Here is a 26,097-nt window from a genome sequence, read left to right as displayed (position 1 = left end):
GCATGAGACAAAACTTTACGTTACAATTATATGTGAATGCCCTGAAATCCACATGGAGAAGAATCAGAGTGAACTATGGGTTAGAGCAGCAGCCTTTCATTTCAGAAGTAGGGCAGCAAGGGAGGAGGAGTAATTGGGATCACTCTGCTCTACACCGTAATGTATTCATACTAGCAGACAGCATGATGCATACCAGCCTCATCACAACATTCAGCCCTTGAGTCAGGCTCTAAGCTCTCTGCTGGCATTAACTGATTATCTGGCAGTATGTTCAAGAGAAGCCTAGAACTGGCAATAGAGGGACTGCTGCGGTCTGCAACTAAAGCATACCCTGATTTCTAAATGTGGCACACCACCTACCTATGTTATGTTCGCCTCAATCTACCGCTCCAAGTCCCTCCATTTTTGTTCCGAGCCCCTACTGACCTCGATGGCAAAAGAAACACCTTTAATCAAAATCAAGCCATTGGCAAGTTATTTATTAAAGTGTAAGTCCTGATTCTTGTGAGAAGTTACAAAAATCCACGTAGCTCAGCCTGTCATAAGATCCCCAACCAGGTGTCATAACCCTGTTTGGATGAGTTAACACAACTGACTTCTAGCTCTACTTAGCTCAAATTTCCAGAAAATCTGTGTTCTTACTGAGCATGATAATATACTGCACATACTCCTTTTCCAATGTTTTCTCTCAGAGAAAGCTCTCATCCTTTTGTAAGCTATTCTCTGGTGAACACTAGCACCTCGTAAAGCTCACCTCTCTCAGACTCAGGAGTCATGGGCATTTCACAAATTACCAGATCAGATACGTGAAATAGTGAGATTTTGGGACATCCAGCATACAACTCACCCATATAAGTCCTGTTACCAGGGTATCCAGACACTTGGGTCACACATATTATTCTGCTGGGCTCACATCTGCGGGAAGCAGGAAATAACATGCATGCTGAACTGCGTGCAAATTCAGTCCTTAGGAGAACACAAGGAATGGAAACACAGTCAGAGGAGAACAATGCGGGCATATGGTGATCACCTTGTCTTTTTACACAACCCCGCAAATCCTCTGAGGTGGAAGGGTAAGAAAATACAACCTGAAGTGTCTCGCTGCAACTGGACATCACAAGGGACAAGGCAGTACCTTTTTCCGTCTATGAGGGAATTATGAACATTTTTCTCACTGAAAACTGTAGCAGGCACAACGCTCGTGGTAAAAATAATTCAAACCACCCCTTCTCCAAGATGACTGATAAGACAACAGTACACTGCAGTTGACATGCAAGTGGGTTGGGATATGATGGGGAGGGGAGAGAAGAACAGCTGCTCTCTGACAAGATGCCTGATGTAGGCTGCCAACAAAACAACGCCAACTGCAGATAAGTCATCTCAAACTACCAGATACTCAAAGCCACGAAGGCTAAAAAGCTTATTTGCAGGTGGGATGACCGAACAGCGCACAATGTGGATGGTATGATGCTGTCCACAATGTGTCCATGAATATAACTTTGGTCCATGCAATGCTGTGCAACTCTGAGACACTACGCATCCTACTAAGAAATACATTACTTTGAGCTGCACAACCCCAAAACCGCCTTCATTTCACAGCCGATTGCCAGTGTTCTTCAGTGCAGAAAGTTAGTCCATGTGAGTTATTCTCTCATCAGTACCCAGGAGATATATAGGCTGCACTTACATTTCATGTTTAGGAAGAAATACTAATACTATGCTGAAACGCAACCCTTCACCATTAGCAAAAGTAGTTTTGTTGAATAGTGTTGTCATAAAACAGCTGCTATGTTCCTCTTGAGAGGCAGCTATGATTTTGCAGTGGGAAACTTGGCTCCCACATTGTCAGCGAGACTGTGGCCTTGCTCCAAAGTGTGGTGGTGTCCTTCTGAGGCAGGTCTAGGGCAATATGGAGCTGTTCTGGTGATTCAGGGCAAGGTCCCCGAGGGAAAAAGCCTGTATTTCTGGCAGAAGTATGACTAATGCCCTCCTCTTGGAGCTTGCTGACAGACAGAAATGGGTCTGCACAGCTGGGGCCACAGGTTTCCCCTTGCCCAAGCAGCTCACCTCTGCACTACAGAAAGATACTAGTATTTCCTGGGGGGAAGCAATGGGTCTGACTGACTCTGCAAATCAAATACGAAGCAGGAAGGGAGCGATAGGAAAGAGAGCAAAATGAGAGCAACGTTTGAAACTTTCAGGCAATTCTTCTTTGCATGAAAGAGTTGATACAACACGGGGTTTTGCCCTTTGTGCTCCTGTTACAAAGAAAGCAAAAAACCCCAAACCTGTTTTGAAGCAGTTGGATTCAGTGACTGTATCCCACCTCCAGTATAATCCACCAGGAGTACCGTGATGGCAAAGAGCTCTGAGCTGCTATTGCAAAGCTACTATTTAACCACCTAACAAGGACTCAGCTTTTCGTTTCCTTGTTTTTGCAGGCTTGTGTTAGATGCGTGTGTAGCGTCATTCTGCTTCACAAGTTAAGGTCTGTACTTGAAACTTCTGCTTTATTTACTTATGTGAAGTGCTTAGCCTCTGAGAAAGCCTTCATACACCACACAGACCAAACATTTCATCTTTCTTTGTTATAGCAGAACATTTAACAGAGAAGCATAGTGTGTGAAGGAGGAAATCTTGTGTTTGCCAATTCATACAATTGACCCATTCAATCTTGTCTGTTTCCAACCCTGCAGCACTTAGGCTTATATACAATGTGCACAAACAAAAGATGATCCTAAATCCAGCATGGAAAAAAAAATATATACCGTGGCCAATTTACTCAAGATACACTTCTGAGGGATCCTCACAGATGTGGCAATGTGTCTTTTAAAATTCTCTGGTCAATAATGAAAACCAGGACTGCCAAGAAATGCGTAATTCAGCCCTAACACAAACTCAGTGACTTCCTATTAAACTTTTATAAAGAAAAAAGCCAAACAACAATTACAGAGAAACATTTGAGAACACAAGAACTAAATCTACGTGTAATCTGTCCCTGGCTAGTCACCTTCTTTCAGAAGGGAAAAAATACACCCCAATTATAACTCCTTTCAGCGCACAACTGTAACCATGGCACTGCTACCACAAGGCATCCGCTTTCAGCAAGCTTCCCAGCTGCTGGCTCCTTCTGCATCCACTGGGATGCAGGGAGCTTCCCCTCAGTCACTTGTATTGGATCACGTGCTGGCAGGGTCAGGGTTAAATCAAAAGATTTTTCTGATTCCAGCTATTTGTTTTCACCACAGCTTCCATACTTTCACTCCAAGAACTGAAAACAAATTCAGTTCTGGAAGAGCAGAAGCACAGAGCATCTGCAGTGCAGACTCAGGCAGACTTCAGACGGGGGTAGATGACCACGAAGGGATATGAAGTCTCCAATTTAACAAGCCAAGCCATTTCACTGTGAGCAGTGAAGGCAGAACAAAGTGATCACTGTATGACCAAGACTATACAAGATTGCTTTATTCCTGTTTGTGTTGAGGCAGTCACTTGTTTAAAACCGCTACCTCAAATATTTCAAAAGCGCAGTGACCTCACCTAGCCAGTTGGAGTCAGCCTGTGGAAAACTCATTCACGAGTCTCCTGACAGTCCTCCAAACACAAGCCATGCTGGGATGAAGAAAGGGAACACTGATCCTTCTTCCCTCTTTTCTGCACCTGATTCTGCTCCCCATTATTTCATATCGATACCTTTTCAATCTCAGTCACTCCTCCTCTGCAAGAATCTTTGTGCTGATGCACAAAGCATAACGAATGCCAAGTTAGAAGTACGACAGTAAAGCCACTAACTTCCCATCTGCAGAATCCAGACAGTATCAGCTACTGTCTACCTGTTTGTGCATTGGCTTCCTTGCGGTGGCTTGTTTACAATCCTTCCTCAAGTGCCAGCGAGCCAAAGAAAACATCTTTAATGCAGTTCTGCTGCAACATTAGCCCTTCGCCTGTGGCTGACACAATTCTTATGATCACAGTTACTTTTCTGTTATGGCTGGGATGAAGCATGGTGTTGTCATCAGAGCTCAAAGACCCACAAGCTCACCCTGAGAGTCTTTTGCATGAGCCTCACCCAGTGTCTTGGGACCATAAACAAACTTACACTGAAGTAAAAGTTACAAGAATTAAACCCGGTTATTTCTCTTCAAGCTCATACAGACATTTTCTGATCAAAATATCTAAACCCCACATGTACTTGTCTAGTGTTTTTCCCAATAAAACTAAGGGGTGAAAATCCCTCTCTAGACATTCTTGTTTCAGCATAGGAGTAATTTTTTATTTGTCCTGAATTAAGTAAGTATTAAAATGTGCCTTCATATACGAATAAAAAGGAAGAGAGCTGAGAGATAAAAATTTGACCAGGTGCAAGAAGCTGGGGAGAAGATGGATGGGGACAACCCATTTGGACAACGCGGTCAGCACGCTGAGATAAATAATACCTCCCATTGCTATGCAGGAATGTCCCGGCTACGCTAGGAACAGCGATGCAGAAATCTGCACATATGTATTTACTCTCCACGGCTGGAAGAGGATGACAATGGGTTGAGAATGAAGCAATAGGAAACCCAGAAAGCTCAGTCCTGGCTCGGATGATTTTTTAAGAGAAAGAGACCAGGGCATGAACAGTCACGCCCAGTGGTTAGGATCAATGTCTGCAACTGGATACAGAACAAGGACAGGAACTGAACGAGAAAGCAAGGTTAGAAGAGAGAACATAAGCTGAGGGATAGGAGAAGATTGAGAACAATAGCCAGAAGCTCAGCTGTTAAGCCACTGTAAATTCAGCCTTCATTAATCATGGAAACCAATCACCCAATGTGCCCATCCACAGCTACCACTGTTCAACTAAAAGGCTAGCTTATCTTGTAACTGCTTCAAGTCTCAGCTGAAGGACAACTAGGTTTAAGGCCAGTGACCCCTGTCATTGTTCAAAAGGCAAAAATAATTCACTTATTGTGAGGGGAAGGAAAGGGAGTGGTTTTGATGGGCATGTTACACTTCGCTTTATAAGAAACTCACTGCAGTTGTTTGATCCTGTTTATTTTTGTTAGGTGATGGCTACAGATGCCAATATTCCAATCCTCTAGAGAGTGGGTGCAGCTAGGAAAGAACAACATGTTATTTGATTTACCAGTGCACTCTACATGGGCAATTAATGAGTAACTCTGGGTTTAAAGAAAATTAACAGGGAAGAATGTAACTGATTTATTTTATTTTTCAGAGGGAGGTGGAGGGGGTGGTAACAGCTTTGGAAGACACACACGGTCTTCAGGGAAGCATGAAGACTCAGCTGTCAACAGGCACGAATTCAGGGGGTTGCATGTAGAAAATGGGTGCACCCACAAGGTTTGAGGGCACGTGAACGGAGGCGGCTGACTCGGCAGCTGTGCAAGTATCTTCCATAGCTACAACGAAAATTCTTATTCCTGGAGTGAGACACGTTCCCCTGGTGCGGTAGCTCTCTGAAAACCCAATTACACCGGCCCCCAGTCTGATCCATATTAGGTATGCCTCAGTGATGGACCAGCTTGGCAATAACTCTATCTGCAAGAACTCTCATCGGAAGAGTGAACCCCCAGCAGCAAAAACAATCAAAAAGCAGGCAGGAGCAAGGCTAATCCATTTAAGCGAGACTAAAACAGCCTATATTATTAATAATAATAAAAAATAGGCTTAACTAGTGATGCTAGAAATTATCTGTGTCGGTCAAGCAAAGCACAGACCATGCAGCTACTGAGCGTGACCAGATCTGTGGGGAAGGAGGGAAGAAAAAGGAGAACGGGGACTGAGGGTACTGGGAAAAAGGCAATACACTATCAGTTCTCTGAGTCTCTCAGAGCTTTTCATTGGCTTCACCCCATCAACTCAGAAATCAAAGAGCTTCAAGCATCAGACATTTGCGTCTGCTCCATCTTCATCACAGCCAGACACAGCCCTGCGATTAAAAGAATGGAGAAATAAGGAGCTTACAGATTCACTTTCCCCAGTTGATACGGTGACTCACTGCACTGAGGTATCGATCCACAGGTCTGGCCTCTGCCGATAACTACATGCCACAGGGGTTAATTTAACTCCCCACCACCTGGCACTGCCTCAGACACTTTGCAGAGAACAGTTATAAATTATATAGCCCTCCAAAGGTGGAATGCAGGAGAGCATGTTTTCAGGACGTTTCCTTTGCTACCCATCCTCCTGCAACCGGATCTGCTTTGCTGCTTCCAAGTCTCATTTGTTTTCTTCCTGAAATTATATTGCAGTCATCTACTCAAGCACAAACAGCCCATAGGACACTAAATTAGAGTCACAGAAAGGAAAAAGGGTAAAAAAGGGTACCCTTCCAAAGCAGCCAGTTATTTTATATAATATACCAGGGCGCAGACATGTATGCATGTACAGACCAGGGAAAGCAATTTCTGGAAGGAAGTTTTAAGTAAACACACAACTAATCTTCATCTTACAGAAATGCTGGTCATTTTAGAAATAGCAATACCTTGAAAGAGTGTAACGGTGATGACTGGAAGGCTACGCACACAGTTTTTGATAGTGATATCTCCTCCACCTCAGTATGGCAATGGTGTACAGCAACAGGGCAATTTGCAAAAACAGAGATGGAAGTCTTCTCATTTTAAAACTTCTTTTGTCCAGTCCTAACCTGTACCTGGTTTACTGATAACAAACCCGTTAAGGTGTAACAAACAGGGAAGAAACTTAGTACTGTTCAATCCTTGCAAGTTTGTTGATTGTATCATATACATGTCTGTGTTTTACAGATGCTCACCATGGTATCTCTCAGCAAAATTTCTGGTGAATATAATCCCATGGGAGAACTGAATTGAAAATCTGACTACCTATTAAATTCTATGCTCCTAAAACATTAACCACCACATTTATGCTCCTGATCCCTCCTAAAATCCCATCTCTTCCATGCAGCCTATATGCAAGCTACTGCACAAATCCCACTGATATCCCAGTATGTTTCTGAATCTAGGTAAACATTTCTCCTGGATATTACACAGTAGAGCAACTGTTAACCACCTCCTTTCAGTTGTGGCAAGGTATGAGCTGTTAAGTTGATAGATGGACAAGAAAGCTTTCCTCTTGGAGGGTGGGAGGGTGTCCAAACCTTAATTACTTTCCAGGGAAACAGAACTTTGTGTTTGGTTGCTTTTTTGTTTTTTTAAAGCTCAGCCCATGTATTTTCCCTTTACTGGTAGTGATCACCAAATCCTTAACCAAGTCAGGCCTTCAGGTATTTCTGATATAGTTTAGGATATCCTCCTCTTCCCACTTCCTTGGCAGTCAGGTAAGAGCTCCAGCTTAAAAACCGAGAATTAAAATAGAAATTGCCAGATACCAGTATTTCAAATTAGTATCTTTGGCTGTTGATAGTTTGGGTTAGAAGTATTAGAAAATGAAATTCTGTTTTATGCACTGGCTGAAAGAGGTGCTGTTAGCCCTGCCTGCAGCCCTGCCACAGAGGCTTACCTCAGAGTATGGAAATTCCTGTGTTCCTGAATCAGCGAGAGATTGTCTAACATTCTCTTCTATCTCTGACATTAGTCGATACCAGAAAATTTAAATGAAGGTGCAAAAACACATTGGAGCAGACTATTACAGAATAATCTGCACACAGAATAAATTCTCCCTTTCCCCTTACTCCTTTAATTTCAAGTGCTATGCAGTTTTCTTAAGGACATGAAATTCTTTCTTTACCATCAGTGATGATTGTTTCATGAGCACAGGTAACTAACCATGCCTGCCTGAATGGGAGAACAGGACTTTTATCTGATAAAGAGTGACTACTGCTCTCCAAACTCTGCTGAGCTAATATGGCTTGTTTCACTTAGGGTATATCTGCAATTAAAGGAAACTTAGGCAAGTTAAGCCAAATTAAGTACAGGTGTAAGTTTAAGGTGCATTAACTAAAGAACCCCTATACAGATGTTTTCAGTCAGAAGTAAAAGGGGTCTGAGCAAGCTAATGAGAACTCAGAGCAATTTATTTCTTGAGTGTTGAAGGGGTTTAGTGAGCTCTAATATATCTGAAATTCAACTCTTTCATTAACTTGGTTTCACTTAATTGAGTATTTCTGTGTAGACAGGCCTGTAAAATCTGTACGTGACAGTCCTGACTGAACCTCTACAAGTCACTCAGGCACTTGTGACTCTCCTGGACGTGGCACGTGAACAAATGAAGGAAAAGCCTACTTCATCTTTGCATCTAATTTTGTCAGATCTTATGCAGGTACTTGCTTGTTCAGGGCTGAGTATTTGTCAGCAGCAGACAGAAAGAGGAGATACATACCTCAGCTCGAGATTTTGGCAATCTTCTGCATATAAGCATGTGTAAGATGCAGCATAACAGCCCCTTCATTTAATCTCATTCTTTTCCATGATGCTTTTAGAAACCAAAGTAGGACATTTGTGAATTCCGTGATTATAATTTTATTGACAGAAGAAGATATAATAGTTACATCTAATGTATCCCTAAGGGTTGATAATTGGATGTAGATTGTATTCTGGGATGGGAGATCTGACATAAATGCATCTAAATCTCTGAAATAGACTGGAATGTGATGGGCTGGAAGGTAAAGGCGGGAAAATGATGCATCAGGTATGAATATAATATGCACTTTCATTTCATCATTTCCAGCAAAATTTAATGGTTACATTCATCTGCTGTCCCACTACAGTCTCCACTCAAAAGTATATAACAAACAAACAGAAAGAGGGAGCGATGACTGCAAAAAAAGATATGAGGAGTGCTGGGGCTCTGTAATTTCTACCAGTAGACAAAAGTATTAGCTTATGAGCTCAGTCTCATTCACAACCACCACCTTCTGACCCTGGACTACAAACCAAAACATTATCCCTCTAGGTTTGAAGCATTTCATTAGGCAACAGCACCAACTGGAAGTATCATGGGTCAGACATGCTGCTGCTTTTTCCCGGTCAGTGGAAAACTGCAGAGTTTATACATGCATAAGGGCAAGAGAGACACATCTACCACCTGACAGTTTGATTCATGGACTAATGCTAACGGGCTTTTGCATGAACACGCTGAACTCCTGGGAAACCAAGTACTTTTCTGTTTTAATTGACTGCAGGATGAAGTTAGGATGTGTAACACTGGGGGTGAAAGGAGCATTATGAGATGTAAAGGGATAGTAAAGTATCACTGGGGACTCAAGAAAAGACCCAGCCCCTTGGAATTAGAGGGTAGATTTAGACCAGATGTAAGGAAGAAGTTCTTCACTGTGAGGGTGGTGAGACACTGGAAGAGGTTGCCCAGAGAAGTTGTGGATGCCCCATCCCTGGCAGTGTTCAAGGCCAGGCTGGATGGGGCTTTGAGCAACCTGCTCTAGTGGAAGGTGTCCCTGCCCATGGCGGGGGGGTTGGAACTAGATGATCTTTAAGGTCCCTTCCAAGCCAAACCATTCTATGATTCCATGAATGGGAAGCGTTACTCTCTCAGCTGTACAAGAACAGTTTGATTTAATTTCTCAGTACTCTAATTGGTACTATGCAGAGATGACAGCTAAACTAGCTTTAACCAGTTATCCTGCATATTAAAAGCTGTGCAACTACATTTAACACATATGTTCACCTGCCAGAATACTGAAGGAAAACCTATAGAAGTCAACAGACATCCAGAGGGCAACACGTGTCATGTCTACAAGTGAGTGGCAATGGTTTATTCATCCCATGCCACTCCATGATTTCACACATTCTCCTGTTCCCTCTCTGCATGAAACCAAGAGGCTTTTCAGAATTTTCTCCAAGAGGGACCAAGCAAGAAAGCCCCCATGTAAGAGCTGCCAAGTCATCGGCCAGAACTCTCACCTAGTATGGGAAAAATGAAGTTCAAGCCCTGGTCTTAATTCAGGGAGAAGAAGCAGCTGAAGTCTGATTTCTTACATGTCAAGTGACAGTACTGAACATGGAAGGGACCTTCTCGAATTTTACTTGAAAGTCTTTCCTGGAAACAGGATGCTCTTCCCATGAAAGTTTCCATAGTGCTATTGTGGTTTAACCCCAGCCAGCAACTAAGCACCACACAGCCACTGTGGCAGTAATCCAAATTACAGTTTGATTGTAAGCCCTCTCTATCAAGTGACTCAGAAGAATGATTTTAAATGGAGCTCTAAGCAACGACAAGCCTTTGAACAAATTAAGCGGGAGATCATTTATGCAGTAGCCCTTGGGCCAGTCGGGCAGGACAAGATGTTAAAAATGTGCTCTATACCACAGCCAGGGAGAATGGCCCTACCTGGAGACTCCGGCAGAAAGCACCCAGGGGGCACCCGAGGCCAACCCCTATGATTTTGGAGTCAGGGATATCGAAGATCCAAGGCTTGCTATACTCCCACTGAAAAAGAGATATCGGCAGCATATGAAGGAGTTTGAGCTGCCTTGGAAGTGGTTGGTACTGAAACAGAGCTCCTATTAGGACCCCAACTGCCAGTGCTGGGCTGGATGTTCAAAGGGACGGTCTCCCCTACACACCATGCAACTGATGCCAAGTGGGTCACACTGATCATACAATGGGCTTAAATAGGAAACCCCAGTCGCCCAGGAATTTTAGAATTTATCACATACTGGCCAGAAGGCAAAGATTTGGGAATGTCACCAGAGGAGGAGGTGACGTGCGCTGGAGGCCCCACATTGGGTGCCAAAAAGGACCGTCGTGGTTTAACCCCAGCTGGCGACTAAGCCCCACACAGCCCCTCACTCACTCCCCCCTGGTGACACGGGGGAGAGAATCAGAAAGGTAAAAGTGAGAAAACTCAGTGGTTGAGATAAAGACAGTTTAATAGGTAAAGCAAAAGCCGCGCACGCAAGCAAAGCAAAACAAGGAATTCATTCACCGCTTCCCACTGGCAGGCAGGTGTTCAGCCATCTCCAGGAAAGCAGGGCTCTATCATGCCTAACAGTTACTTGGGACGACAAACGCCATTGCTCTGACCATCTCCCCCCCTTCCTCCTCCTTCCCCCAGCTTTTTATTGCTGAACATGACGTCCTATGGTCTGGAATACCCCTTTGGTCAGTTGGGGTCAGCTGTCCCAGCTGTGTCCCCTCCCAACTCCTTGTGCCCCCCCAGCCTCCTCGCTGGTGGGGTGGGCCGAGAAGCAGAAAAGGCCTTGGCTCTGTGTAAGCACTGCTCAGCAGTAACTAAACCATCCCTGTGTTACCAACACTGTTTCCAGCACAAATCCAAAACACAGCCCCATACCAGCTACTGTGAAGAAAATTAACTCTATGCCAGCCAAAACCAGCACAAGTGCAAACCATCCTCTTTTGACAAACCATCATTTAGTTTTCTCAAAATGCCTTCAGGTAGCTTCAGGTACGAGATTTGAAATGTCCTGCTGCAGTCCCTGTTTTGCTATCAGTGCCACACTGCTTGGGAAATCTTGCCCACCAGACTGAGAAGCAGCCTACAGCAAGCATAAGAAAGATCATGTGTGAGGACAAGTGCAAAGTTTTGATCTAGCAAATAAAACTGGAAGTTAATTTGGTTCTCAATTCAAGGGATTTGAGAGAGATGCATGTTTTTTCTGTTTCAGCAGAACATCTATCACCGCATTTGCCACAACTCTCACAAACCAACGTATTACAGCACAGTTAAGAGAAGTGCTTGCGCTTCACTGTCCAAAATGTTCCTATTTATAGCATTAATACTGACAGATTTAATGGTGATTCCTAGTGCACAGATTTGTTCTTCTTTACAGTATATTACTCAGTGTTTTTCAGCCTTTTGCAATTTACAGACCCCTGAAGGCATTTTCCAGGGAGGGTGCAAAACCCTATAAGCAAACATAAGTCCACAGACAATTGATTTTTCTTAGTTGCTTTTAGCAAACCTCCCACCCCCGAAGTAGCACATGGGTCCCCAAGGGCCTGCCGATTGCAGTTTGGAGGCTGCTGCTCTGCCACAGCAAGGCAGTTCAAGGGATGATTACAGAGAATGCAACGCTAGTATAATGCTGGTGTAGGAAGCTATACATCTCTATCGAGTTCAAGAAAACATGTGAGGGCACAGCAGAGAAGGCAGCCAGAAATCAGGCCACGCCAGAAATCTTCTTAAACAATGTAGTTCCGGAAATAGGTATTAGTTACAAATTAATAAATATCAAGGAGTGTGACAATTAGAATACATTCTGTTCTGCAGATGGAAAATTCTCCAAGTAGTAATGACTTGTTGAGGTAGCTAGGTTTTTTCCTATGAAAGCTTAAGCTAAAAAAGCTTCAGCTAAACAAAGAAGAATAGAAGCTGAGGTCTGAATGAAGCATCACCTCCGCTTTGGAGAAACTGAACAACATGCACACATAATAACAGCATTAGAAAGCTGCTGCCATCTATAGTTAACCACCGGCTTTATTCACCCAGATTCCAGTTACAACAACAGGGAGGCAGCTGCCTAATTGTCTCATACAAGAAGTGAAGGTGAGCCAAAGCATTTTCCCAGTTAATACACACCCACTCCTTATTATCAAACCAGCTTGTCAACATGCCTACAAAATAATGTCCTAGGAAGAGAGCAGAGGTTAATCTGTAAATGGAGCCTGACAACTGATGAAGACCCACAGTTCCTGTCTCTGCCAGCCAGTCCATACAAAGCAGGTCAGCAGCTCCCACTCAGGCTGGCTGAGGGGTAATAAAATAGACTCTCTTGTCTCAAAATCGCTGTAATCAACTCTAAGGAGAAAGCAACTCTAGGGCTGCTCAGGCATTCAAGAGCAAAGAGAACACATCAGGACAAGAAAAGAGTAGGAGCAGGCAGCACACAAAGCATGCCTAGAGTCTCAGCTGGGAGTCTCAATCAATGCCTCCAAAGACAAAGTAATAAAAAATAAAAGCCACCAAAAAGCCCAGTCACTTCAATTTGCTCTTAAGGGCTGCAATTGTCATAAAAAGGAAATCCAGGTGAAGTACAAAAATGGCCAAACTTCAAAACACTGTAATGTATCAAAGAGGGAAGGGATGTTTCAGAGGGAAGGTGGTAGGGGAAACACAACTGGAAGAGAACCACTCAGGCAAGAAGCGCTGACTCTGCTTCCAAGCAGCTTCTTACCCAGTCCCAACTCCTTTGGCATTTTATTGTGAGACACTGAAGATAAACAGGCAATTCTGAAGTATCAAACATACAGTAAGAGATTATTTTAAAAGAATCAGCTGCTTGCTTACCCTTCACCTTTGATCTTCTCTCATTAAGCGTCCCCGGACAGACCGTTTGCTGCAGGTACCAGGTACCCAGCACATCAGCTACAGACAAAAGCAGAAGGGTGAGGAGCTACATTTGAAGAGGAACAAACAAGGAAGGCTGCCTAAAACCTTCAGCCGCACCTGGCTAGTGTTTCCCAGTGCCTATCCGAACCCAGTGATTGCCAGTGCCAATGGAAGAAAGATCTAGTGATCCTCTGCACGCACCATTTGCCTACTCGATCATTACTGCTCGTCCAAGCTCTGTCTTTCATACCCCACCGCATATTTCACCTGCCAGAATGGGGGAGGAATCCGATTAGCTTCTAGATGCAGTTTAAGCAATAAGGGCACGGTAGACTGAATTTCTGGGCAGCGAAAGGCCACCTTGGGTACTATGACAAGGTATTCACTATCTGATAGTGTAGATTAAGGAGGAACTTGGCTCTTTTGGCTCTTCAATGTGTAGGCAGCTCCCATTAGCATTAATGTAAGCTGCGTATGGGCACTGAGAGTCTGCCAAACAAGTGACAAACAGCAGCTTTTCATTCAGCATACATGAGCAAAAAAGGAGCACAAGACACTCAGCCATCTATTGCAAGCACCTGACAACTATTTAAGCATTGAGTCAAATCCAGGAGTTTTATATAACAAAATGACATAGAAAACAGTCACTGAGAAAGCTACAGAATACAGTACACACTCCACAGCTTTGCAGCATGTTTCTGCATGGAGAGGATAGTTCCAAAAAGATGATAAATATGTATGATAATATACACAAATAATAAAAAAAGCCCAAACTATCGCTTTTGCCTTTTTTTTGAGAGAGAGAGAGAGAGATTGCCCAGGGCATAAATCCTCTGAAGCCTGAACAGACTTAAGCTAAGCCAAGTTCTCATGCAACTAATAAAAATGTTCCATTTCCTCCTCCAAACAGAACATTCAATTTTTTTGGCCTATACATTAGGTATAAATTTGGAATAAAGCTTCAACCACTGCCAAAAAAACCCCAACAAACCCCCATCCAAAAATCAAAGCAAAGATTATGGAATGACTCCTGTTTTTGACCCGCCATTGAGACACAGATTACAAAAGGAAACAAGAATTCTTCAGTCTCTAAGATGAGGAAAAAGAACTACTGTATTTCCAAGGGCAGCCTTTCATAGGAAATGCCACTCCTCTACTGGAAGGTTTGAGCATCCATAGCACAACCTGACATCAGTAGAAATTTGTAGGGGCTGCCAGCCAGGTGATCAATGTCAAGCACTATCATCTAGAACCCCAAAACCAGAAGCAGTCAAAACAACATTTTGTCCTTTTTGTGCCTAGGCTATGCTTAATAATTTTATGTATAATTTCCACTCCTGTCCCCTAGCCTGGGGCTGGGAGACAATGTTACCAATTAAAGGAGCAAAATCACAGTGATTCTATGCTGTAAAAAGAGACATTACCACTAACATCTGCAGTTTTATGCCGCACAGAAAAATATTTCCTCAAATTCTAATAATAGTAATAATACTACTACTACGGTACTGTGTAAGTTTATTGAAAACAATACATTCTACAAAGCCCCAGAGAGCTTGTTAAATATTTACCAAACAAGAATATTTAGTATTTAATAAGACACTAAAGATAAATGGAAAGAAAAAGTAATAGGCATTTTTCTGATGCTTCCAAACATTAATTCCAGTCAAATGATGCCCTTTTATTTGAGATACCAGAAATGCTGCTCAGTACTGGGACACCCAAGATGTTCAAAATTGTTGCAAGGCAAGTGCTGTTAATTTTTTCAGCAATTCATAGTTATTTTAACAGTGGTTAAAGTTAATTGAAACAAGTTCTTAATAAACAGTAATAGATTTACCTTCCCACCCTCAGGGGCTGTTGGGAGGATTAGTCGATATTTGCTCACAGCTTTCAAGTTGGAAATGCTGTATGAACACAATTATAATATTCTTACAGAACCATTCTTTAGCAGCTTACTCTTGTCTATAATTAGATGCGGTGATCAGATTATATTTTATATTACACTGCCATTTTCCTTTATCAACATACAGCAAGTGGCTCCAGAGGGCACCTATGGCCCTTTAATGACTTTACTGTTTTTCAGCTAACGACCGTCAAATAGACTAATCATACCCAAAAAGAAAATGAAGTAACCTGCAGGTATACACACTAAAAGCACAATGCTTCCCTTCTTCCACCGACTGGGCTTTGAGAAATTAGCTAATGATAATGGTTTAATAATGAAACAGATGCTCATCGTTGCTCGGCTGCTTTATGCACGAATAGCCCCATAGGAAACTTCCCACCCTTGTTCACTCCAAAAGCACTCTCAAGTGAACTTGGTGGCAGATTGCGGAGCAACCTGCCCTTTTATTTCTCACCTCCTGGAAGTGACAGGCTGCGTCTCACAAGCTCTTGCCGTACATTTTCTCTACATGGTCCTCCCTCAAAGGGAATTAGGAGGCTTATTTCTGATGGAGACTGGCAATCACCTATCAATACTAAAATAATGGGAAGGAAACAAATAGAAAAAAAGACACTCGGACTGGTCCTCACTGTGTACTGCAGGGTACAGTGTCAGAAATCATATTCTCACTGCCTGTCCTATGTCCTTGACTGAAACAATCTAAGCTGGAGAGGGAAGGTTCTTGAGAAAGACAGCAGCAGCAAAATTACATGAGGTTTGTGCCGTTGCAGAAGATGGGTTCAGTGCCAATTGCTCATGCGGGATAAAACTAGTATAGCTGCTCTTGTATTAGCTGCTCGGGGTCACATGCTTCCACCTGCAAAATCGCTGCCCACGGATATAGCATGACGCAGAATCTCCCGCTGCAGAGAGGCCAGTGAGAGTTTGAAATCTACCTGTACTTGTGCACTTGACACTGTCCACATGACATCCTTGTCCCTAAACTCTGGAGACATGGATTTGATGGATGGACCGCTTGGCAGATAAGAAATTGGCTGGATGGCCGCACTCAGAGAGTTGCGGTCAACGCCTCGATGTCCAAGTGGAGACCGGTGACGAGTGGCGTTCCTCAGGGGCCGGTATTGGGACCGGCGCTGTTTAACATCTTTGTCGGTGACATGGACAGTGGGATTGAGTGCACCCTCAGCAAGTTTGCCGATGACACCAAGATGCGTGGTGCAGTTGATACGCTGGAGGGAAGGGATGCCATCCAGAGGAACCTTGACAGGCTTGAGAGGTGGGCCCATGCAAAACTCATGAAGTTCAACAAGGCCACAGGCAAGGTCCTGGACATGGGTCGGGGCAATCCCAAGCACAAATACAGGCTGGGTGGAGAATGGATTGAGAGCAGCCCTGAGGAGAAGGACTTGGGGGTGTTGGTTGACGGGAAGCTCAACAAGACCCAGCAACGTGCGTTGCAGCCCAGAAAGCCAACCGTATCCTGGGCTGCATCAAAAGCAGCATGACCAGCAGGTCGAGGGAGGTGATTTTCCCCCTCTGCTCTGCTCTCGTAAGACCCCACCTGGCGTACTGTGTTCAGCTCGGGGGCCCCCAACATAAGAAGGACATGGACCTGTTGGAGTGAGTCCAGAGGAGGGCCACAAAAACGATCAGAGGGCTGGAACACCTCTCCTATGAAGACAGGCTGAGAGAGTTGGGGTTGTTCAGCCTGGAGAAGAGAAGCTTTCAGGGAGACCTTATAGCAGCCTTCCAGTACCTAAAAGGGGCCTACAAGAAAGCTGGAGAGGGACTTTTCACAAGGGCATGTAGTGATAGGATGAGGGCTAATGGCTTTAAACTGAAAGAGTGTAGGTTGAGATTAGATATTAGGAAGAAGCTCTTCACTATGAGGGTGGTGAGACACTGGAAGAGGCTGCCCAGAGAAGTTGCGGATGCCCCCTCCCTGGCAGTGTTCAAGGCCAGGTTGGATGGGGCTTTGAGCAACCTGCTCTAGTGGAAGGTGTCCCTGCCCATGGCAGGGGGGTTGGAACTAGATGATCTTTAAGGTCCCTTCCAACCCAAACCCTTCTATGATTCCATGATGATTCTATGAAATGGCATCCCATCACTAGCCTGTACAGAGCTGAACTGTCCTTGCATAGCCTACACTGCTCCGTGTCCAGCTGTACTTGGCTGTAGAGGCCTTAACCAACATGCACAAAATATACCAGGGGAAGATAAAAAGGATGCACCTCTCCTTTTTTTTTTTTTTCCTTCCCCTCTCCTCCCTCTCAGACTCTGAAATACATACACGCTCTGCAACACAAAATAAGAAGGCCAATCTGCGATATGTAAAAATCAGAAGGACCTTCATATTCTGTTGTATATAAATCCCTGAAGATCATGTGGGTGGGATTCAAATAAAACCTCTTCTCTTGTGTCATCTTTAACAAAATCCAACTGCCAGTGCTTTAACACAACAGCAAAAAACTTAAACATTTCTGAGGCAGCTCAAATAATAGCCTTGCAGGCTGGATGTGATAGATCTTCTATTCCAATTCTACACCTCTCCTCTCTCAGTCACACTAGGAATGCAAGAGGGAGGCTGCAGGGTATTTGTTTCCAGCCATCAATAAATAAGTGAAGTCTGCTTCAATTCCTCTAAAACAATCAGCTACAAAAGATTAAAAATAGTAACCATTTGATGCTACCGTGACGGGTCCAAGAGAGGAACTGAACACGGCTCAAATAAAGTATTTATCTTTCTGGAAGACTTTCACTAATGCAGGGAAGTCAACATCGCCAACATCTGCAAGCATGATGGTCCAGGGCAGAGCTAGGTTTTAGATGAGGCTACAGAGCAGTCCATACCAGCCATGTTTCTCTCGTTTTAAGATTACATACTCTCAGCAAAGCCAGCACTGCTGATTTCCAGGTTTCCTGCTAATCTACCAACTAAGGCTAGAAGAACATTCTGCACTGTCGCTGTTGCAACCCAATGCACCGTTTGAAATGTGTCACTTTTGCAGACATTTTTAGTCCCAGCCCAAATGGTGTGGTCACAATTTACATTCACTTTCCCCAATGCAGAGCTCTAAATAGGGTTTTTCTAGCCTTAAATCAGTGTCAGCCCATTACTAAGGCAGTGTATAGCAGTCAGGAAGTTAATGGATTTAAAGGGTGGAGGTATTGATGGCTGTGAAGTGGAAACTATTTATCCTGTAAATACTGTAACAGCTAAGACAGCTCATCTCATTACAATTTATTTGTTTCAAACACTAGCGTAGGGAAGGGCTGGCAGCTGCAGGTTCTGTTACTGGAAGAGATGGGGGACAGAACTGCCGCAGGGGTCTCCTGCTGTAGGCATGGCTGTTGGGGGGGAGCTACAGCAGGGAATCTGTACTTGCACTTTTTGTCCCCGCTAACCAGGAGACCTTCTCCAAATAACACACACACATAAATATGTCTCCAGGTCTACTCTCCAAGCTGTGCGGCCTGGCTTTCTGCATGCACTATCACATACTCTGATAGACAACTGACTTGGAGTTGCCGTGAAGGCTGGGCTAGACTGTAGGATTCCCAGCCAAGGACATATTGCCAGAAAGCCCTTGTTCACCTGGGAAGCACCACATGGAAACACGTAGTATAAATCACAAGTCACCATAGCAATTTCCAGTACACTCTGCCAGGTTGAGATCTCAGAAAGCTGAGACACTTGCTTACCCTCCTGCCCTTGCCAAACCTCAGAAAATGACCTTGAGAAAAAATAAAAAAAGTAGGAAAGATGGATTTTTCAGCCAATTAGTAGCACATCCAATAAATATCGAACTGTTCTGTCCAGATAGGAGCCTGTGAGCATCTTAAAGCCTCTAGCTTAGTGATTCCCAGTCTCCAAACCATTCAGTTCTGTATAACCTCTCAACTGAATTATCTGAGAAAAAATTGGGAGATAATCCCAATGATTTCCACATAAAACCCTGCTAGGCCCTGTGAGCATTAGAAGACTGGAGTGAGAATGAGCGGGAGGAGGGAGAAAGACAGTAAATACTCTGCACTTTATTTTCCTTCGAGGAGTAGAGAACTTATAGTTCATTTTTTAGGGTTTTTTTAAGACTTGTTTACTCTGCTTTGTTATCAACCCAACTAGGATGCAAACCTATCTCCTGCCTGCACAGAAAGATGTCTGCAGGCAAGCAGCAGACCTGCTGTTTCTCATTCCCTGCAAAGGATGCTGCAAGTCAGCATTCTCTATTAGATGCTCTTTCAGCAATAATCCCAGTACTGACTTTCCCTGCAGCTGCAATTCTATGCTTTTTGACCACAAACCCACTTTGTTTTTACATATAACTGTTTAATAATTATCTAGTGATCAATACTTACAAGTTTAGGCAAGTGCCTCACTTCTCAGGAAGAAAGGGACTCTTAATTTTGAGCACCTTGTATGTGGCATCCAGACCTTGTCTCTTGGCCATCAGCGCTCCTGAAGCCACTGAAGCAGCTACTGAGACTCTCTCCGATTGTGAGACATGGGCATCAGGTTCAAATCTAAAATTAGAGTCATGTGCGGCCATACTGTGATGCTTGGGCCAGTTTAAAGCACTTCAAGACAGGGCTGTGGGAATGTCCAAAACCCATCAACGCTAGCTCTCATTTTGTTGCTAGTGTACATGAAGTTGTACTAGGAGCTGCTTCATACAAAAATACAGAGGTGCTCTGAAGCTGCTATGACAGGAACCAAGACTTTAATTCTCAGATGTTGAAAACAAAAAGAAGCCCTTTCACTTCCCTGCTCTTGGCTGTTAACTTTCATTTGTTTAGATGCCAGCACACTACACTTCATAAAAATTAACACTTTTTTTTTTCTTTAAACACTTACAAGCTTATTTTCCTTTCTCCTGTACCAGCTGTTTATCTCCTGACTTGATGATTCTCTTTGGAAATGTGAGTTGACATCTGGGTATGAGCGGATGCTGTAAATTGCCAGCATTTCTGTCTACTTATGCAAGCAAAGATTAGTTCCTCCAACTACAGTAGCATCTCTCCAAAGAATGCTAACATTATGCTATATAACAACCCTCTTCTTTCACTGCTATTACCCCTTTCTTTTTATTCAAGTACCTTTTTCTTTTGCTGAAGGCAAAGCAATGCATTAAGGCACTAGGCAATACAAATAAATGTCATTTAAAGAGAAAGCTTCCCAGAAAGTTCACATTATCCCTCACAATAGGCAGTAAGGGGTAGGTGAGAATGAAGTACAGATCCTGGAGCAGGTCAGAGGACACAAACTGAAGTGAATCCATGGGCTCTGCCTAACTGAGCTTGAGCATATCAGCAGAGGAAACCTGCCATCTGGCTCCAAACCTTTCCTGGCTGTTTTGGGTTTGTGTGGCAGGTTTTTGACAGCAGGGGAGGGGGCTGCAGGGGTGGGTCCTGCGAGAAGCTGCTGGAAGCTTCCCCGGCTCCAAGTTGGACCTGCCTCCGGCCAAGGCCGACCCAGTCAGCGATGGTGGTAGCGCCTCTGGGAGGACATATTTAAGAAGGGAAAACCTGCAGTGGAGAGGGGAGTGGGACGTGAGAGGAACACTTATGCAGACACTGAGGTCAGTGAAGAAGGAGGGAGAGGAGGTGTGCCAGAGGAGGTGATGCCCCTGCAGCCCGTGGTGAGACGACAGGCTGTCCCCCCCAGCCCATGGAGGGGAGCGGGGGAGCAGATGCCCACCTGCAGCCCGGGGAGAGAGGAGCCCACGCCGGAGCAGGGGGATGCTGCCGAAGATGGCTGTGACTCCATGGTAAAGCTTGCGCTGGAGCAGTCTGTGCCTGAAGGACTGCAGCCTGTGGAAGGGACCCACACTGGAACAGTTCGTGAAGGACTGCAGCCCATAGGAAGGACTCAAGCTGGAGAAGTTCGTGGAGAACTGTCCTGGGGAGGGACCCCATGCTGGAGCAAGGGAGGAGTGAGGAGTCCTGCCCCTGAGGAGGAAGGAGCGGCAGAGACAATGTGTGACAAACTGACCCCAACCCGCATCCCCTGTCCCCCTGCGCTGCTGGGGGTTAGAAGGTAGAGAATTCAGAGTAAAGTTAAGCCCAGGAAGAAGGGAGGTGTGGGTGGAAGGTGTTCTAAGATTTGGGTTTATCTCTCATTATACTGCCCTGATTTAATTGGTAACAAATTAAATTGATTTTGTTTTTTTTCCCCAAGTTGAGTCTGTTTTGCTCGTGACCATAACTGGCGAGTGATCCTTCCCTGTTCTTGTCTCAACCCATGAGCCTTTTACATTTTCTCCTCCCCATCCCACAGGGCAGGGATGGAGGAGTGAGCGAGTGGCTGTGTGGTGCTTTGTTGCTGGCTGGGCTTAAACCATGACACTGGGACTGAGAAAATAGGAAAGCGTGAGGCAGCTGCACAAAGCACCTGGTACTTCAACGTGACCCTGGCTTGTTCATTTGACCTGTCAGAGGAAAAGATTCAATACCTGTTTCCCTTCATCTTCAATTTCAGTAATTTCTTTCACAGCTTTTACGATTTTGCCTATCTCATGCTTGTATAACATCAGGAGATGTACACATAACCCCTATCCTCATGCTCCACGCATTCTCACGGAGCTCTGTGGAGTAAGGGACTTTTCCCGGCTGTGCCCCATGCCAGGCAATGCTCCTTTGTCTTCCACACCCAACACGCTGGAGAATCCACTGTTCATCTTAAAGGATGACACATTCAGACACTTGCAAGACAACACATGAAAGGTATCACAGAACCAAAAGCCTCAAGTTAAACTGTTCCTCCTTAAACCAACTGGCTGTTAGCAGGATGGGAAATCAACAGATGTACCTGAGCTATACCACACACCATTCATCCTATTTCAAGCTTTAAAGGTTAAAGCCAATACCTTAAATTACACAAGGAATGCAAGGCAGGCATGGGACAGAAGTGTCACATGCTCCCTTGAGAGAAATCTCTCACACAAGGAACAACACAGTCAAAAGCAGTTTCACGCATAATCCTGGCAGACAGAAAATCAACACTGTTTGAGGTTTATCTCATGGCTCTTGGGTTTGAGAGAATCAATGGGTAACAAATACAAAATAGTAACTATTTTTCATAAACTGAGAGGGGGTTTTTTTGTGTACTAAATGAAAATTGTCAAAACTTTTTCAAAGCTTCCACATCCAAAGCAGGGAAAACCCTGGCATTCTTTGCACTTGGAAAAGCTTTCTGCTTTCTGAGTTTTAACTCATAAATAATAATCCTGAAAAAAAACCCCAAAACCCACCATGATGAGCAGAAAAGAAAGCACAAAGCAGCATGGAATAAGCTGGGCAATTGTGGTTTCTATTGAAGTTATTATTTATCTACCAATGGATATGGACAATACTGAGAAGTAGAAATGAAGGAAAGGGGAAAGAGGAAAGTGAGTTGGGTTTCTGCCCAGAGAAGGAGGATGCTATTTGGTTGAACAAGATCAGCTCCACAGAAATGCTGACAGATGGTGGGGAAATAATGTACTGTTATGAAGGGGGAAAAAATACCATACATAAGTCTTACAGGTATTTGCATATGAATAATCCCTTAGCCTCTGCTTACAGGCATTCTACCATTGTGGTGTTAACGCTTGGGAGGAAGGCACCTGATGCAACTAGGCCTTCTACCCACAGTGAGTATTCATTGCCATTTTGATAGCTTTAGAGTGGCACTAACTCTAGCTGATCCCTCTGCTACAGAAAGGACTGCTCCAAATGCTCAAAGCTTAGGCCATCACATTTCAGAGTCTCTTTGCTGCCTGGTTCTTCACTTCAGGAGAGGAGCCAACTCCTACCTAGACATCTGGAGACACTATGGAAAACAAAAATCACAACCACCTACGATTCAATGTATGCTGGTTACTTTACAACATAATAGAATAAAATAGTTTTGATGCAAGGAAAATGAAAGCAAGAGGCACACTCTGCTATTAAATTACATAAACATTGCTTTTGATTGTGCTGAGACTCCCCTATCAACAGACCAACTTGCTTGCTCACTTATTCCCTCCTGCTTCACACTGTTCCCCCACTCACTCTCTCTTCCAAAACAGCCTCCCTTACTCATTTAGTTTTTTCAACCATAAGGGAAAACATTTCTGAAAATAAAACAGTTTTGACACAATTCTGAGATCTTAAGTTCTTGCTTTCCCCAGCAGCCCAAGCCACTGCTCCATCTAAAGGAGACTATTCAAATATGCTCAGAAGTCTAGGCAGATTTGTTTGCATGATGTGTGGTTTGCAGAAGGGCTAATTTATTTGTGATTCCCAAAGCCTGGGAGACAGTACTCTGAGAAGGCACCGGAGACACAAGCTCTTCATGGAGACTCTTTCACATATTATGCTTACCCACTGCAAGCTTGCGGTCATATGGAAATTTTTCCATTTTGTTTTTTGCAGTCCCTAGCTAGACATGAGTACGGCTCCAAGTGGAGGATCAAGAAAGGAAATGGCAGAAATGTTTCCAGGAATGCACATAGAACAGGAAGGATCAAGAATTTTAGTGCTTTCTACTGCTTGTTCAGTGTCCTTCTCACCTTGCTTGTAGTTACACTTTCTGACAGCAGCAGTTTCCAGTAGAAGTAGCGTGACATAGGGCTTGATGCAACATAGACCTGGGATTTGCTAATGCATTGAACCACTTGGAGAAGTGAGCAGCAGAAATCCTTTCTGAGCACAGGCAGCTCTGGCTTTCTCCTCACAGGAGACACAGCAAAATGAAGGACAGTGAAGGAGACTGGGTGAAAAGGAAAAAGATTTCAAGGAAGCAAACAGCAATACCATTGACAATCACCTGACCTGTCTGCTTATTCGAACTGAAGAAAGATGGAAGAACATTCCTGCTCCAAGAACTTTCCCAAGTGTCATAAAGTTGTTAAAAAACAAGAGAGCAAGAATCCACATACGCCTGTGAAAATGGTCCAGCAACTAATTGCCAAATAGACAAGGCATGCATCTTCCTGAAGAAAATAAACACATCCAAAATAGGTATTGCCCATCTTTTGGTCATCACTTGGAAAGCAAAAGTCACATTGAATCTCTAGGTAAAGTTCAGTGTGGTAAGCGTTAAATTGGCCATTCTAGAATTCATTAAATGACAAATCCCAGAGATTTGGAATACTGTACCTGTACAGATGTTGCTCACACAGGAGGCAAAAGATGTACTGCACACTAGGAGATGGGTGGCTGAACTTCCCTTCTCATTTCTTTTTAGCCTTTCACATGACATGCAGTTCTTGCTATTCTCAGGAGAGAAAAACTCCTCATCCTCCCACAAAACACGTACACAAACCAGATGAAAACCCCTTGCTGAATACGCAAGTGGCAATCTTCCCTGGTTTTTCACTACAGGTGAAGGTGCCTCTTCTGTGCCTGCATAGCCCCCACCACAACAGGATATCGATCCTAATTAGGCCTGAGCCTCAGCTATTTGCTGACAAACTTCAGCTCGTGAGAGCACCGTCAGAGCACGGCTTCAGGAGAGCAAACTGCCTGCTCGCTCTGAGGGGCTCGGCAGGATGCTGCCCTGCACGACAGGAGTGCCGCTCACCCCGACACACTGGCTGACCTAGGGGAGGCTGAATCCCCCCGTGGCGAGGCTGTATCCCCCCGTGGGGAGGCAGCTGTTGCCTGGCAAGCAAAGCAGCTTCCACACACCATGAGTCTGCAGACAGACCTTCTGCAGGTGGCTTCTGCCATAGCCAGCCCCTACAGCAAGCTCATCTAGAACACTGCTTCGGGCCCATGTTGGCTTCCTCTGCCAAAAAACACCGCCATTCCTTACAGGATTGCAAAGCACTCACTATGTCAGAGTACTAAAATTAAAACGTATAAGCATCGCTGCACCCTGCCTAGCGAGTATTTGGGTTGAGAGGCAACAAAGAAGTTCTCCATTACTAATAAGAAAAATAATTAAAACCCTTGACGAGGCCTGACAGCTCACCAACACAGGGCAAAGCACTGCAGGAACAACTGTCCCCATGGGAACTGGCAAGTACAGAGCACAGGAAAATGAGAACTGTTTGAATTAACAGGGAACATTTGCTCTAAATAAAAGCTATTTTGAGGAATTAAAGCAAACAAATGTCAGCTCCATGCAGCGGCGTGTTGGGATGTGATGTGCTGTAATGTGTTGTGACACTTCATAAATTAAAGCTTTTTCTTCTCCCCCAGGGGAAGAGAATTCAAGCGCAGTCAAACACTTGAACTTGGAAGGTCTGCAGGCTTGACACTTACCAGTCCGTGACACCACTGATCCCCTGAGTCGAGACACCTTCGTGCCTGCCCCGTGGGCTGCTCTGTCCTCCCTCCGCCTCCAGGACGCTGCCGCACAAGGAGCTTGGAGCTCACACGCAGACAGCACTGCCATCGCCTCACCTTGGCTGCCAAGCTCCAGATAACACTCATCAATCCACAAGGTGAAATCAGCTGATGTCACAGCCAAAACTCTCCGTCTGAGCTTACACTTATTTTATATCCTACTTATCCGGCCAAACACATAGTATTAATTCGAGCTGTTTACTGTATATGAAGCCACCAGCCTCACAAGACTAACTATGGTATGAAAGGCCAAAACCCACCCACTTACAACACCATCCCGCTTTAGCTGGCATGATTCAGAGATGAAATGAGAGTGTGGGCTCAAGTAAGTGTCACTGATCAGTTCTCTGGCACTGGGAGTTGAACTGCACAATGGTAACCCTATTCCTAACCTAAACCAGCTCAATACAAGAGCTGTAATGCTCCGTGAGGAAAGAACGCAATTCTGCTTGCCCAATACCCAGCGCAGAGGAAGCACCCATGCTCACCATGGTACTCTGTCACATGCTACTCTTTGAGAAGACCTTCAAAAATAAAGAAGGAAAGAAACAGAAGAATGAGGAAAAGACATAAGAAGGAAGACAATCTAGATGACCTTGCTTGTAAAAAAAAAAAAAAAAAAAAAAAAGAAAACACCCAACCACTA

General features: G+C 44.2%; 1 protein-coding gene across 6 annotated transcripts in view; it reads right to left on the bottom strand.

Annotated features, from left to right (window-relative positions):
• Nucleotides 1–26,097, bottom strand: part of LOC142032274 (transmembrane protein 263-like) — a 208,333-nt gene that overhangs the window by 64,896 nt on the left and 117,340 nt on the right. For 2 of the 6 annotated variants that reach the window (XM_075030737.1, XM_075030738.1), the window contains one exon: nucleotides 13,187–13,264. The exons of the other annotated variants lie outside the window; for them this stretch is intronic. In XM_075030737.1, the coding sequence (XP_074886838.1) occupies nucleotides 13,187–13,264 (78 nt within the window). The remainder of the gene's footprint in view (nucleotides 1–13,186; nucleotides 13,265–26,097) is intronic. 6 annotated transcript variants of the gene reach the window in all.

Source organism: Buteo buteo, chromosome 6 (assembly GCF_964188355.1).
Source record: "Buteo buteo chromosome 6, bButBut1.hap1.1, whole genome shotgun sequence".
NCBI classification, from domain to species: Eukaryota; Metazoa; Chordata; class Aves; order Accipitriformes; family Accipitridae; genus Buteo; species Buteo buteo.
This window is presented reverse-complemented; position numbering and strand designations above follow the sequence as displayed.